Source organism: Nipponia nippon, unplaced genomic scaffold (genome assembly GCF_047370975.1).
Source record: "Nipponia nippon isolate SJK-2023a ecotype South Korea unplaced genomic scaffold, ASM4737097v1 scaffold_9, whole genome shotgun sequence".
NCBI lineage: Eukaryota > Metazoa > Chordata > Aves > Pelecaniformes > Threskiornithidae > Nipponia > Nipponia nippon.
In genome coordinates, this window is record NW_028262413.1 from 24955882 (window position 1) to 24972549 (window position 16668).

Here is a 16668-nt window from a genome sequence, read left to right on the forward strand (position 1 = left end):
GATAATACTGTCTACTGGAGAAGTACCACTGATTCAGACAACAGTCATATTGCTGACCATGACTGAGGGAATGAGATCCCAATCTGGATTGCCATTAAGCTGTTTCATTTTAGGCTCTAGGCTGAGCATTTTCATGCTGTATTGAACAAGAGCAGAGCTCTAGGATCTGCAACGGACTTGTATTAGTTTTCCAGACAAGGTTTAAGTTGCTGGCTTTAATCTATACAAGCTCCTGATGATTTGGGGCTTAGTCATAAAGCACGCTAGCATTCTCCAGGCAGGTTCCTTGCCATGTCCCCTGAATGTGGAAGAACACACTGGAAACAAAGTTGCTGCATGAGAACTGCGACACAAATGCCCACAGGTACCATCATTGCAGGTACACTACAAGTATTTCTTTAGAATTTTTTTTTTCTTAAAAAGAAGGTTAACTGAGGAATATAAAATGATTAGCTGTATATTTTGACATACTTATTTATAAAAAAAGAACAAAATGGAAAAAAAATTGCAAAAAACGTGTGGCTGAAGCTTTTTTCTTGGTTAATAAAAATGGAAAATCAAAGAGGTATTAAGATGCATTAATTTTGTTTTGGTTTACCATTCTCCCTTCCCATTTCTCTCCTGGTAACAAAGAAAAAGAACCAAGCAAGCGGAGTAATAAAGGAAAAACTTTAAAACAATAAAAAAAAAAACCCTCCAAAACCCACCAACCCCAAACCAGAAGTATTATAAAATGAGTAAATTTTCAAGGCAAGCATTCTACATCATCACATCTTCAGGGAAGCTTGGGGAAGGAAATAACACACACTGAAAACAATTCCTTTTCATGAACTACACGATAAAAATTACTCTGCAAGAAACCTTTTTCATGCTAACTGAAAGCACGGAATGGGGAGGGGGGTAGGGAGGAGAGGGAAGATACAAGTCTCATGAAATTTTACCGGTAGCTAATTAAATACAAGGCTTCTAATTTTTAGCATCATGGACTTCAGGTATATGATTTGTTACACCAATGGAAAAAAAACCAACAAAAACAAACCCCAAACAAGGAAAAAACCAAATCCTTTTCTCTAGGTGAGGAAAATACTCACTGATGCAGATCACTAATTTTCAACAATCCTAACAAACTCTGGCTGTACAGAGTAGCTAGCTCTTTCTACTAATATCAGAAAACGTAGAAGGCTGAAGAGGAAACAACAGTTAAACCAAACCATTTAAAAATACAGTACTGTGACAGATTTTATTTCATTTTTATCAGTACTACATGCTTACTACCACTAGGAACAGACATGCCTTTTTTTGTTTTTTTTGTTCTGGTTTGTTTGTTTTTTTTTTTAAATCTATATTAAATGTTGACCTAAAGCTTGCTGTGCCTTGGAGATCTGGCTCAGGAGTTAACTGCATGAATTTTTATTTAAATAGATAAGCACTTAAGTTTGAAAATAAGACAAATACAGGTGAACAGGGAAATTAAATTACAAATTCAGTTCATACAAATGTCTCTTATTCTATGCACTAAATCCTGTTAGCTGAGATCTTTTAAAAATTCTTAAAATACTTATGAAACATTATTTACAAATTATATAAATAAATCCTAGGTCACTTTTAAATTAACCAATACAACAAAAAAGTCACCTTTTTGTACTGTGTGTACTAAAAATGTTCTTGTTTATTGATCATAACCCAGTTTTCAGTATAAAACGTTTGTTCACTTACATCAAAATGGGTTCAAATAGAAGGAAGGAAGGTATTGGTTTCAAAAGAAAACAAAACAATATTATAAATGCTTAAAATCAATGAGGCTCCTTAATGTTCTTTTCTGCACAGTTTGCAGTCATTTTTAGAAGTCCCTTCTACAGTATTTGTCTTGTGAACAGGTCATCTCAAAATAGCAGAGACATAGTTTTAGCAAAGGGAAAATATTCAGTACATTGCTCACAAGTCACAAAGACCTTTTATCAGGAGGGAAAGGACAGAGAACGGAATGTCAGTGGCCAGCACAAGCCTTTACAACACTTAACTTAAAAGGCAGCATTTATAGAACTAATCACAGACTATACACATCCTGCACTGAACAGCAATCAAAAGGACTGGAAAATATACATTTAGGAAAACAAGAGACCAATGGTTTTCCATTACCTTTGTTGAAATTAACGCTTTTCTCCTTGTCTTTTGTTTTAAAACCAGCATTGACATCACCAACAACTACAACTACCTTTTCCTTTAACATAATATATGCCAGGTAACTACTGTACGTGAGAAATGTACAATAAAAGGAGAGAAACCACTGAATTTCCTATGCAGACACATGAAAAGATAAAGCCATACAGATTCCAAAGTGCCATGAATACCAAATTCAAGTGATGGTTTATAGCATGTAGGAAAGAAACTAAATGGAACTTGCTCTATGGGTTGCCAAGCCCTTCAGCTATATCTTCAGTTTCCCCTTTGGCCGCTTTGCTGAGAATTTCCATCCATTTCATCTGCAGTTCTTCATCTTCTGCACTGAAATATAGAGTTTGCTGGGACTGGCAAAGCTTAAAAACATGCTTTACTTCAAACTTCTCACCAGAACCTGGTAAACTGACTTCGTATCCAGGCAGAGGAACAGGACGTGGGCTCCGTCCATCCTAAAGAAGAAAGAACAAATGTAAAAATTCAGCAACAAATGATATTTGAAATGGGAGGAGCAGGGATATACTGCATGGGGAAGAAAGATTTCCTCTCAATGGGATTAAATAAATGCCTGTTTCAAACAGTTTAAAACTCACTTTGAAGTAGTAAGATGTGGTTGGAGATGCATTACTCTACACTGGAGACATGGTCACCAGCCACACGCTCAGGCTAGGCAGCTATACCACAACTCTCACCACACCAGAGTGTCTCAGTGTGTGCTGCCAGCTGACAACCCCTCTGTGCTAGAGCCGTAGCCTGCCATCCCTGCCCACAGAGCGAACACGCACGCACACTCTTAAATAAGCACATGAACACAGTTCCAGAGCACATGTGCATTTGGCTCCTTGTTCAGTACTGTACTTAGAAAACAGAGGTGATATTGACTGTTTAACTTAAAACAATAAAAGGCAATGACTTATTGGTGCTTTATTCTTCTTATTTAACAGATTCCCTTTCACAATAAGAATACAGATCCAGCAGTGGCATGGTTGGGGATTTTCATGTAATTTCACATAACTGACGCATGCTGTCTTTTACAAAAAAATCTTTGCATTCGGTACAGGCAATCAGATCCAGCTGAGAATAGTCCGGTGTAGTCCTTTTTGAACCTCATGGGACATTTGTAAGATTAGTTTAAAGGAGACAAATAGGCAGAGCTGGACACTGAGAGACACAAAGACAACTACCAGGGAAGAGACTTTGAAATAAAAGAGAATTTCAGATTTTAAATCAATTAGTCAATCTTCTCAGGTGGTCTTGGGTTATTTATGATGCCTTTCAGAGTTGTCAAGGAAGTTGAAGCTCAGATTCTTGAACATCCTTCCAAGGCCAGATTAACTCACCGATCTAAGGAGCGATACAGCTCTCTAACAGTCACATCTTAGGCATCAACCAACTCCTCTACTAAGCTCTCAGGAAAGGGGTACTTTAGCAAGGCATGGTGTGCCATGACCAAGCAACTTGTTTCAACTGATGCCATCAACGCGTTTTCAAAGATGGGTCCCCAAGCTGAAGTCTAAACCACACAGACATCAAGCATCACCTCTTGCAGCAGCTACTTGTGTAGCAGCCTACTCAAGTTCAATGCCTCATACCAAAGTTAACAAGGCATCCCACAAAGAGGTGGCAAAGTCATTCTTTTGTCACCCCATACTGAATGCAAATGACTTAGTGAATCTGGAAGGGGACCACAGCTCTGAGAACAATGGCAAAAAAATCTACTTTTCTAACACTTAGAACTGCTCACATCTATGCAAACACATACATTAACTAAAGGGGCAAAAAATACAGTCAAAAATGTGTCTACACATTTTATTAAACCAATACAAGCTTCCTGATTTATTAATCTACTACTTGTCATTGTTATGCAAAAATGCCAGAGTCCATCTGCTTGAAGACAAAGCACTATTCAAGGAGATTTACTGGCAACTTTGGGTCAAACAGTGAAGAATTCAGTTCCTATTTGCATGCAAGTCATTGTGTTAAAAGCAGCATACAGTTTCTAGATCCTGACACCACGGCTGCATCCGTATAAACAGGGAGGTCTTGCACATGCAGAAGTTTGAACTGGCATGTACGGAGTAGCTCTAGACCTGCATATGTGGCAGTGCTAAAGCAAGCAAATACAGGACTGATGAACACAAAATGCGCAGGAGCACATGCAAGATCAACCATGCCTGCTTCACCGATCTTGTTTTAGAAAAATAGACACTAAGACTTGTCACATGTAAAATCGGAGGTTGCCCATGACAATGACAAATGATATCGTTTGTAGCCCAGAAGTTCAGCGTAAGAGCAAACTGATGTTTGAATTGTACATGTTACACCTACCCAACACGTGCAGACACAGGCAAATTAAGCAGACTGCCTTTGGTCTTGCTTCCTCCCTTTTCTTAATATGATGCCTTTGTCACTTTCTCTGTACCTGCCTGATCCAAAAGGAAGGGATTTAAATTATCTCTGAAAAGCTGCACTACCGACAGGTGAAGCACTCAGTCTCCAGTCATACCACACACCCAAACCAGATCTCTCTGTGGGACCAGGAGCACCTCTGGATTTCCTCTGGCACTGAACCCTTCCCTTCCTACTTGGAGTCCAACAAATCCAGGGGTTGTTCTGCACCCACGAGGAATTCAGGCCCTACACCGAGCACGTAAAGATTTACAGGCCTTACAGAGAGATAAATACTCCATTTTTAAGAGCCTACTGGATTTGGCTGGCTGAATTTTTTTTTTTTTTTAAATATTTACGTATGCAACATACTAGGGTTGCATGATATCAGTATTTCATCAAACCAAACTAGCCAGTGCTGAAAAGACCTTTGCTTTAGGGTTGATTTCAATCATTTTCCTGAGATAGTGAGCAGTACACAAAAATCTGCTGGATGTGTAATACTATCAGTAATTACAACCATTGTGCACTCATCCTGACTCCAAGCAGCATAATACTAATGTGTTATTTATCTAGGTTATTACAGCAGCATTTATTTATTGCTCTATTACAGCCATTACAACACCCAGGGTTTAAGATTTGGGAATGGATAGCTCAATTCCACCACACAGGCAGTTCTATTTCATGCACCCCTCCATACAGACATCCCTCTTGCACTGCACATCTCTTTGCAGCGTATAAGCTCTCTCATACAAATATACAGAACAACCATTACCCACTGACGAACCACTATCATTTTCGCCTACTACTTTTCAGTAGGCTTAGAAAATCCTTGTCTTTCCACCCAAACTCCACTCTCTACCCACTTATGATCTAATCCCAACCTTGCACAAATCATTGAGAGACTCCCGTGACGCGATGGTGTGCCAAGATGCAAAGCTCTGCAGGACCATGAAGAAGGACAGGCAGAGTTTTGTGCAGGGCCAATTAAAGCCTCACCTAAACAGAGTCAACAGACAAGCCACAAAAATACTTCTATAAAATCCCGAGCTCAACTTCAAACTCAGCTACTCCCTTATTTTCTAGGAGTAAATCACATTTACATGATGAATAAAAGATTTTTCTTCAGAATTTATAAAGCAAAACTTTCTCTTGGATCAAACCTGATCATTATTATATACACTAGCTCTCACTATACTAGATTTACCTTCCATATTTCTCCAAAATTCATTACTTCTCTAGCTAGCTGGGACTCCTCAATTCTGCATTTCTCAATCAGGTGTAAGTTAATGTCAGAGCTCTGGAGGTAGTTGCACATTTTATTAGGCCAATGGGGGCAGAAGCTCCAGGTTGAGCCCTTGGAAAGACAGACTAATTTCTATAAAACCACTGATCTTTGAGCTTGAGGTGGTCTTTGCTTATAGGCAAACTCTTCTAATTCCACTCAAATAAACATGACAAACAACTGCACAAATTCTGTCTCAGTTTGAGGACAGATAAAATTGGTATGATTTCCATACCTAAATAAGCTGTGAATTTTATCCTCATGCAAGATGTAAACCGTGACCACTTAGAGGATTAATTCATTCTCCCAGGACAAGGATCTAAAGCAAAAGAGCAGTTTTCTTGCTCTCGCTTGAAACCTACAAGTCGTATTTCCATTTGCACTGGCATCCCTTCTTCAGTCTGAGGCCCAGGGGTGCAGAGGATGAAAGCTGTCAGGGCTTTTACTGTATCAGAAGCTCCAGATTCAGCTTGGTTTACTCCTTCTTCCCAAGAGGCAGCTATTCTGCCTGTTCTTTTTAAAAATAATCCCCCAACTTTGAAACTCCTACGGTCATGCTTCACTTGGTCTGTGTTTCAAGACCTTTAATACCATTGTTGGCAATATTATTCCCAAAAGGCACCTCTTTTTTTAGGCACTGAAATGCTTCTTTGCAGGCCTAAAGAGGTTTGTGAAATGCATCAAGGTGGTTGTATAAAACAAAACAATGCCTGGGAAAATAACATTCAAACATGTGAGTGGTTCCTGACTGATTCCAGACACTCAGCCACCAGGAAAGAAGCTCTGGAAGAGATTTTTCTCAGAAGTCTAGTGTATACTACGTAAATCAGAACTAACAACAACGTTGGGTTAATACCAAGGAATGGGATTTGCTTCATAATTTTCTCCTTCAGTTGGATGCAAATTGAAGAAAGCATATGAGTGGGAATGGCAGGCCCTTGAAGAAGGGACTCATTTTTGTTGTTTATAGTCTCAGCCTGCAATCGGTGATTCTTGATAGTAAATCCTGGCTTAGTTATTGAATATAAGATGGATCAACCTTGTCCCTTATGTTTTCTTGCTGCTTTATTGGGAGATTTATCTCACACCTGGAACAGCTGAGGACACAAACCACTAAATATAACTGTCATGAAATTGACAATCAGTGTCAAAGGCACTCTTTTCCCCTAAAAGATAGGATCTTACTAATAATATCAACAGAGGCTCAAGATCAAATTTGGCAGGACATGGAGCAAAGAACGTAGCATCTGAAACACAGAAGCTCCCCCAGCTTCAAACCCTGGCCTTGCACAACTGTCAGGAGGGGGCCTGGAGAATTGAGCACTATTCTGCTGTGCACTAAATACAGCTGGTTTATGTCCCATGGGTTATAACTTGTGCTGTCCTGAAATGATTGGTTGGGCACTAGGAGAAATGATCTTTCTAGGTCATTCCATGTAAGAGGCGTTGCTTCCTCTCAACTCCTCGTTGCAATCATCTCTTAGATGACATATGTTGCTCCTGGGTGAGGAAGGCCAAAGAATTTAGACCTCTCTCCCTCTATTCTCAATATCCTTCCCCAAGCTTGCCTGTGTGAGACACTCTGGCTTGGTTTGTATGGGATACAGGGCTGGCACTGGTCCTTTGCTGAGGCACAGCTTTCATATCAGTTGAAATGTTTCACAGCGAAGCTGTTTCCTCTGCTTTGCTTTTTAAAGCTTTTTTCATTTCCGCAGACTCTGACTCCAGAGAGATCTAAAGATTGGTTTCGTTGCATTCGTTTTAGCGCTTTGTCTGAGGCAGTTTGCTTTTTCAACTTGTAATTTCAGTCATGCATCTCCTGTTGACAAGGAGGTAAGCCAGGCAGCTCGCTGCCCATGGCATGAATTGGAAGGTTACTCAGTGTGGGGTTTGAATCCCAGACGACGCCAAGTGGGCTGTGTCTGGAGCTCCAAATTCAAGCTTTCAGCCTCTTGAGCACCACGCTTAAAACATTACACACACTTATTTAAAACCAGAGGTGTTCTTGCTGACAAGCAGCAAAATGAACACACTCCTAAGGACAATGTGTACTTCTTGAATATTTGCTATGGGATAAGTTTTACTTTGAATAGCTTTATAAAATCATGGGTAATATTTAGTTCCCAGACTGTTCCCAGCTACAGCCATACAAACTGATGCTAATAAAAAGCAAACCCTTCGTATCACTAGAATTACAGCAGGGTAATGCTAGGCTGAATTTGGACCCATTTCTTCTTCCATACCATCCAGGAGAAAACCAAAGCCGCATACAAACGTGCCAAATGCCAAATAAAAAATTGGATATGGGGCATCTCATTTCAGCATTGTCATTCTTTATCTTCAGCCCTAAGGAAGCATGACTGATATTTCTATTTTCTATATTCTGTCTTGGATATAGATATTTCCGTCACTTGACTTTCATCACACACAAATGCTAGCTAGCTTCAAGAGCACACTTCAAAAAAAAAAAAAAGCTTGCCACAGTAATTATTTCAAGTAAAGATAAAATCACATGATGCTATGACAAGGAGCTTTACCAAACACAGTCCACCTTTCAGGCTGAAGATCATCTACATTTCCATAAATTCCTCCACCCCTCAACCAAAATCAGGTTTAAAAAAAAAAAGAAAAGCTTGAACCATCAATTGCAATATTTAGACTGCTTTGCAGCTCTACACATTTTACAGGAAAGTGCTTTCCCTAATGACAGGGTAATAAAACCTTTGAATATACCTGTCTGAAACCTCCAAAAAACCCAAAACATATTCAAATTATCCTTGTTTTGTCCTTTTTTGTTAAAAAATGGAAAATAAAAGCTATGAGCTTAAACATTTGCTCACAACCATATCAGCAGTAACTACAGATAACAAGGAAATCTGAAATCTCTGAGGCTTTGTGCTATATTCAGAATACCAAGCTCATTTTTGTTGTTGAAACCAAGCCAAATCCTTTGACCTATTTCTCAGCTTGACATAGTTAAACTTATGCCTTCCCCCCCGTGTGTTAACCTTCATGAATGCCATTTTACCTGGCTACTTCCTTGCAGATACAGAACAAGAGGTTCCGTCTTGGGGATGGTCACCCACATTTTGTACCAAGTCTTCCCTTTTTCAAGGAACTGGAGGTAGCTGCTGAAGAGGCTGTTTTCAGCTGCTAAGATGCTTTGCTTCTGGATGGAGAGCAAAAAAGAAAAAAAGAAAAAAAAGGCTGTTTCCATTGATGCTTACGTGGGCAAAATACTTAGAATTAAGTATAAAATATACTTAATTTAAGCTGTCCAGAGTCAAATAATACTGTAGGGCAAACGCTGGATATCCCATAACTGAACAAAAGTTTAATCATTATTATATACCATGAAGAATTAGGACAATTCCATGTAATAGAGGCAGACGCTGAACTACTGTTCCCAGTGGACAAGAAGTTAAATTCCAACTCCACCAAGTAAATTGAGAATGGTAATTAAGATGATGCAGCTAGTTTCTTGCTTAGCAAAGTAGGCTGGGAGATGATTTCAAATTAATGCAAATAGTGTACTAACAGACACTCTTGTGCATGGGTGCAAAGACTTAAGCCAAATCAGAGAGCAATACGGCAAAAAAAGATTGAAAGAAATTTTTGTCTTCTGATAGAAAGCAAAGAAAAACAGAATTCCTGTTCACATTAGACTTCGCACAGAAGTCTCCTGGGGATTTCTGGCATCTGCTAATAACATTTGTAAAGTGGCAATCTCCTCAGCTGCTATTAAGCTTGTTAAGAAAGTTTAATGTAAATAGGAGGGAAAGAAGACCGGCTCTGATCTTTCTTTTTTTACACACTTTCTTGCATTTTACCTGATCCTTTGAAGATTTAGCAGAAGGCTAGAAGCCTGAGCAATATGAGAGAAAAATTACTCTTTTCTTTGGGTTTTTACAGCTTTCTGCTGTAATCTGCTTTCTAAAGTAAAGCTATAGGTCACATTCACTGGTTTGCTTTTTGGCTTTTCAGATTAACAGAGCTCTCAGCTGGGTAGGTGTAGGTTTTCACTTTAGTGGCAAACAACTCTGTTGAAACAGTGCTAGAAAGTTTATCATGAGATCCAACGGACTATACTGATGCATATTAAGTGCTCATCATCTGTAGGCATAGCTGTAGTGTATATCTGAAGTTTTTGATGGTATCAAGCTCTGGATCCAGAATCTTCTCCGCGCTCTGCAGACGTGGTAGTTCAGGGAAGGGCGAAGTGCATTTGTAGCTTTACGCCACTTTGTATTTCTGACATTCTGGATGTGTTTGGGTACAAAGTTGACAAAGCACCTGAGCAGCAGAGTTCACTCTGGGACACCGTGCTGGTGTAATTTTACCTGTGTAGGTACATTTAGTAGCCTGGAAAGAAACATGACATGCTGGGAAGCAGAGCGGGGTAGGGCCTAAGAAGACTAGTTGAGGAAGCATTTATTACAGGAGCTCTGGATATGCACTGGCAGGTTTACATTTCTTGCTCATAGTCTAGCTCTTTTCCATGTAGTTTTGTTCTGATGAGGAGTATAACAAGGCTCGAAGGCAGTCTGGTGGCTTCCAGAAAGATGTTTTTCAAGGTAAGATGTTTTTCATTATAGGCTGCAACCATTCCCCAATTTTCCATGCAGTGCTCAAAGCAGGATGGTGCAGGTCAGCATATCAGGGGGAAGAAGGATTTACAATGAATTTAAGTTCTGTGTGTCAGTGGCTCTTTCAAGAGTCTGATGTCCCTGTAGGTTCACTTTCAATTGAGATGAATGTCCTCTTCTACACACGCAGTGACTTGTGGCTGTATTTCACAGGTAAAATAAAAACCTTTTCTTCAAGGTGGCCCATGAAAACCGTGGCATGTAATGGTACTCACAGCTCTGCCTGTAGTCTAAAAAAAGCATTGGTAAGAGAAGGTTCAGTTGTTGTGGTTGAGGATAAAACCAATCAGTTTGCCAATACGTTCCTTGTCCTTGTAAAAAATAAGGGTGGGATGTTCCACTATCATGGTATAAAGCTTGGTGACATCTGTGGCAATCGTGAAGCAGTAGTTTACACTGTATAATCTGTGGAAGTCACGTCTTGGAGAAAAGAGTCTGCATTATAGCAGGTTTGAGAAAGTTTCAGTGAATCCTGATAGTCTTTCAGAAGGATGCCAAGCTTTTGCACAATCAACTAAGAAAAAATTCCTTTCAATGATATTTTGACAGGATGTGAAATAAGGAGTGCAAAACTATCTTCTATATGGAGTTAAAAGTGAAAAAACAAATCTTATTTTGCCAAGTTTTGCCAATAGTTATTGTGCACAACTCAAGATTGGAAATGCACCATAATAAAAAGCCAGAAGTTTTTCCTCTTTTTTCATTCTTTGAAAGCTGAAGCTTAGTTGCAAAACCTGTGTGCATCCCTGTATGATCAGCATCCTATGATGAACGCTTGCCGTTTACAAACAGCATTCGGGCTGCATGCACATTCAATACAAGTTATAGGCCAGAGAGTCAAATATCATGATGGGGCAAAAAAGATAACCAAACAATTTTATTTGTTTTAAATAAATATATATTAAAAAAAAAAAAGAGAGACTTACAAGGGCAGCTAGCATACCAAAAGTTTCTTAGCTAAATACTGTACCTCTGCAGCTAGTCTTTTCTTCTGTTCCCCAACTGCTTCCACTCCAGGGCTTGCTGGTAACTGCAGAAAACACTCTTTACACACTCGATTGTGACGGTTATTATCTGCAAGTGGTTTAAACTCGGAGCATTTTGCACAGATCACCTGTATCAGAAAGATGGTGCTTTATTAGCCATCCTTAAAACATAACCCTTCTCCAAAGAAAGTGACTTGCAGAGCAGTTGTTATTAAAATAAAATCTGGAAAACCAATGTAAGTGTAAGATGGAGTGACCAATACAATATTTACTTTATTTACCTCCATTAATAATCAACATTTTTGTGATCCCATGCTGTGTACCAATATACATAATTAAAGAAAACATGCCTTTTGGGAAATACTTTATGATGATCATCATACAAGTTTGCTTTTCTTTTCTTATAAGCCTTTATGAGTCAAAAAGGGCTTAGATTGACAAAGCAATTAGTGCTTTTTAATGCCAATCATAAAATGGTCTAGGAAGGACTGATTTTCAGAGTAAAGATAGCTGATGCTTCCTCATCAATTAGGCAGTTCAGCCGGATGGAACTGAGGAATCAAAAAAATCACTGACCATTTTAAGAACATAGTCCAATATATCACCCATTAAAAACTATGTCTGATGACAAATTAACAACTTCTGATTCCTTTCCTCAGCTGCCAAGAGCACACAATGACACATCAGTCCCATGAAACCAGTGTTTGTGAAGAGTGATGGATCTGCAGCTCTAGAACCTGTTTTCGCGCTTAAAATCTGACTCTGCCACTTGCTGTTGCACAGCTGCTCCAAGGAAAGAAACTGTCCCCCAGGGTGCAATGCAGGGACAGTCAGCCGGATTCGACATCCATTCTGAATTTACTGTACAATGATACACCACAAACGCCCTTCAGATACAAGTATATGTTATTATATGCTTCACTGCAAGATGTTAATTACTATATGAAGGTAACTGCCTTAATTCAGCAAGTGTTAAGTGAAGCACCGTTCTGCCAAGTTATATAAACAAAAGCAAGCTAGCATTTTCAGAAACATGATCGTTTTTCCTTGAGATGAATTAACTTCTTTAATTTGAATGCTAGTGCCACATCACAAAACATCACATAACCAACAACTGTTTAACAATAAATTATTAATCATGCAATTCTTTTTATCTCTCTGTCCATGGGGGAAAGCTATTATTTAATTTCTTTAACGATAATGAGCTTTGCAATGGAACATTTTAAGCCTCCAGAAATGTATTTCATGATTTTAGTAATTATTAATAAAAACAAACCCAAAAGGTTGAAAATCCCAATTCTGGTGTAAAAGTGCCTCTTCCACACTAATTTTATTTCAATAGCTGAGACTGAGGTTTCTTCAGACATCTTAACTATACATTTAGGTCTCTCTTCAGCTGAAAATTCATCTCCACTTCAAATGAATAATGGTATTTAAATAACATTATTCTGTACTAGCTATATTAGGAACACTGAACCGTGAAACTCAAGTCACAGAAGGCAGGTTTCAAGTCTTATTACAGAAATCAATCTCATCTTGGCCATGGTTGTGATTTTCATAACCCCCTCCCCGAGAATTAAGCTGTCAGTGAATGGCACTGGGGAAGGGTGGCTAAGTGCCTTCAGCAACCTGGCCTTGAATCTCCAGAACTGATTTTTTTGTACTTTTCAAGCAGGAGGAAACCACTTCAGTGCAAGCAATTCTTGACAACTCTGCTTTGGGGAAAGAAGAACCCATCCATCTTTAATATTGTATGTTCAGCTGTTCATCCTAGAAAGAGCTGCTGTGTGAAGTAAAGCTGTCAGAAGGCCATTCTGTTTCTGCAAACAAAATATAGGGGACAACCCTTTCCTCAGATACATGCACATCTCCAGAGAAGGTACTTCTTCTTATCCACTGAGGTGCTGTATTTGCCTTTAGAACAGCACAGACTAGGCCCCTTGCACCAGAGTTATGCTCCTTTTTCCCCTGATTCCCAGGGGGTAAAGCAAGTGGAAAGATCTGCTCTGTCAATGACCTGCCATGAACCAGAATATCTTTTAGTTCCTGCACTGAAAAAATAAAAAATTCTCTTCAACAGTCTCTGCAGAAGAAACTAAAAAGCTCAGCACATTCTGATACTTACAGCCCCACACTGCTTACAGTGGTGCCGCCTTTTAGTGATGGAGTTAAAGCTTTCACTGCAGCTCTTGCAAGCCTGTTTCTCCTTGTCTCGCTTGGATTTGGAAGATTTCCTACAGGAATCACTCTGAAATGAAAAGTACAATTATGTGAAAACAATTCATAGACATGTCCTACTGACAAAGATCCTCTTTGGGTTTCACACCATTTTAGAAAAGAATTCATGTCAACTCTGCTAATGACCTACAGCTGGATGGCTGGCTCAGCCACCGGCTGTTTCTGGTGGGGCATTACATGATCTCAGATTGCTTGAGCAAATTCTTCAAGCCCCTCTCTGCCCACTTGCGCCCTTACAGCCACTGAGCGACCTCATCTCACCGTCTGTTGGTAAGGAGGAAGAGGAACTGGCAACGTGGGCTTGTCAAGAAGAGCTTTCCTTCTTGCACTCACTTCTTCCTCCCTGCTGCAACGTGACTTGGGTTAAGGTAAATGTTGTTGACTTTGTGCGTGCTCTTCTGTTCATGGGGCGAAGACGAGAATGTTTTGGGAAAAATGGCTTGACTGAAGAAGTGAACAGTGCTGGCAGTGGATTTTTGCACCACCCAACTTCAAATGCTTAATTTAGGAGTTTCCTTAGGCTCTCTCCCAGCCCATGACGAAACATAAAGCTCCTCAGGAAGACAGAGACACCTACACCAGAGACCTGCTATCAACTGCTGTTGGCAGAAGACACTTTCTATCAGCTACCTAGACAGCCAAGCAAGTTTAGCCTCTTAAGCTAGGCACCTAAGCTGGTACATAAAGTCACTCACATAATTAAACCCAACTGTACCATTTTCTGATAAACTGAAGAGCATTAACATGACAACGTGCAGCTCATAAAAACACAGCTTCACACAGAACTTCAAGTAGACCTCCTGTTTTGTTTTCTTTTTTAAGGAAATAAATACTATTCCTCCTTCCCAGTCAGGACGGCTATGTGCAAGGGAACAGCAGCTCCCTGGGGGTAAGCCTGGGGCACCCCCAGCCCAAAGGAGGTGGCTGCATCATGTTCCTCCAGCACAGCTCTTTCATGAGAAGAGGTATGATAACTCTCTTCATTTTCATTTGCTTGACACAATCATTTAACAAACTACTGGGAGAAACAAACAGTTCCTCTAAATCGAAAGAGCAGAGGTATTGTACGTTTTTTCCAAAAATCACCCAGGTGAAGATCAGGCCCATTGCAGGTTACACAGATTCTGGACTCCTTGACAACTCCCCCTTCCCTTTAAACCGAGAGCATACTAAGTCACAACTTAAGTCCACTTGAGAGAGAACAATTGGCTCTACAAATTTCCCCTTCTTCAAAGCCTTTATTTAACACAAAGATGTGCGCATGTGGAGCTGGGAGGAAAGGCAGCAGCAATCAGAATTAGCAGGGGCTGCCCACAGATCACCAGGCAGGTGTCACCAGCGCTAGAGAAATTCTGCCATTTGCCCTAAGGTCTCACCTCAGTAGTTACAACTAACCTGCAAAAGTCACTAATACAGGTTTTCAAGCCAATTAAAAAAAAAAAAATTATAACCTGACACCACTGTCCCATCTTTCAGCCTCCTTGAGTCCCTGCCCTGCCATTCCCTAGTTACAAAGGAAAGCACATTGTCTTTCAGCAGAGCTATTGAAACCACCCTGACTTGTAATGGCATTACACAACAAAACCACAACTAATTACTTCTAATTGGATTGGATCTGTTCATTTTTATTATCTTTTCTATAGCTGCAATAACAATGTTTCAAACTTGTATACAAGTATACAGGATGTTTTGCAATTCAGCTTGGTGAAGCACAGCCATATGGATTTGTTCATTCAGGAAAATCACTATACCCCCATATATGTACATATTAATTGCTCAGCATAACAGAATGCCCGCAAATCCAAGTCCTCCCCCACACATAAGCGGAGTGCAGTATTTCACTTTTCTTGTGAAGAACCAGATGTAACCAGTACAACATTGAATTACAACAACTGAACAATGCCTTGGATGAATCATTGCAAAAATGTTCCTTTCAGACTCTATTAGACCCCTCCAAGTAAGGCGTATAATTAAAGTGATTCAAAAAGCTTTTACTGATCAGCAGCAATCTACGGAGTAACTTTTTTATTTGTATCACTCTCCTGGTTTCAGCTGGGATAGAGTTAGTTTTCTTCTTAGTAGCTGGTAGAGCGCTGTGTTTTGGATTTAGGATGAGAATAATGTTGATAACGCACTGATGTTTTGGTTCTTGCTGAGCAGAGTTTACACTAGTCAAGGACTTTTCAGCTTCTTGTGCTCTGCCAGGTGCATAAGAAGCTGGGAGGGAGCATAGCTAGGACAGCTGACCCAGACTGGCCAAAGGGCTATTCCATACCATATGACGTCATGCTCAGTATATAAGCTGGGGGAAGAAAAAGGAAGGGGGACGTTCGGTGTGATGGCGTTTGTCTTCCCAAGTAACCGTTACGCGTGATGGAGCCCTGCTTTCCTGAGGATGGCTGAACACCTGCCTGCCGATGGGAAGTAGTGAATGAATTCCTTGCTTTGCTTTGCTTGCGCGCGCGGCTTTTGCTTTACCCATTAAACTGTCTTTATCTCAACCCATGAGTTTTCTTACTTTTACTCTTCCGATTCTCTCCCCCATCCCACCGGGGGGGAGTGAGCGAGCGGCTGTGTGGTGCTTAGTTGCTGGCTGGGGTTAAACCACGACAATCACATATATTGGCTAAAGTCAGACATTTCTCACTCTAATTTTGATGCTAATGCTATTTAGTTTTTTTAGAAGACTGATCTTCCTTCCACTAGCTAGGGATGGATTCCTCTTAAGTTGTTAGATCAGAACACTTCCTCACCGGTCAACCTTATTTTTTTCTCTTCTTAATAGTTAAAAATTGCATATAGCACAACAAGCCTTTTGATTCTTATGTTAACAACAATTTCACTAGAGTTACTGGAACGGGAAGAGCACAAATGAAGGCACCATTTAGCCTTGGGAGCTGTGACTGGAAGATAATCTTGATGAATGCTAAACAAAACCAGTTTTTGG

At 39.9% G+C, this 16668-nt stretch overlaps 1 protein-coding gene across 10 annotated transcripts in view; it reads right to left on the reverse strand.

Moving 5' to 3' along the window:
• Nucleotides 1-1221: 1221 nt before the first annotated feature.
• FGD3 (FYVE, RhoGEF and PH domain containing 3) overlaps nucleotides 1222-16668 on the reverse strand; it is a 112974-nt gene continuing 97527 nt past the window's right edge. For 9 of the 10 annotated variants that reach the window (XM_087744090.1, XM_087744091.1, XM_087744099.1 and 6 more), the window contains exons 16-19: nucleotides 13609-13731; nucleotides 11468-11611; nucleotides 8880-9020; nucleotides 1222-2630 (exon numbers count right to left, since the gene is read on the reverse strand). In XM_087744090.1, coding sequence (XP_087600216.1) covers nucleotides 2406-2630; nucleotides 8880-9020; nucleotides 11468-11611; nucleotides 13609-13731 — 633 coding nt within the window. In that variant the 3' untranslated portion in view covers nucleotides 1222-2405. Of the gene's footprint in view, nucleotides 2631-8879; nucleotides 9021-9046; nucleotides 10728-11467; nucleotides 11612-13608; nucleotides 13732-16668 lie in introns of those variants that run through there. The other variant, XM_087744100.1, reaches the window with a different exon arrangement.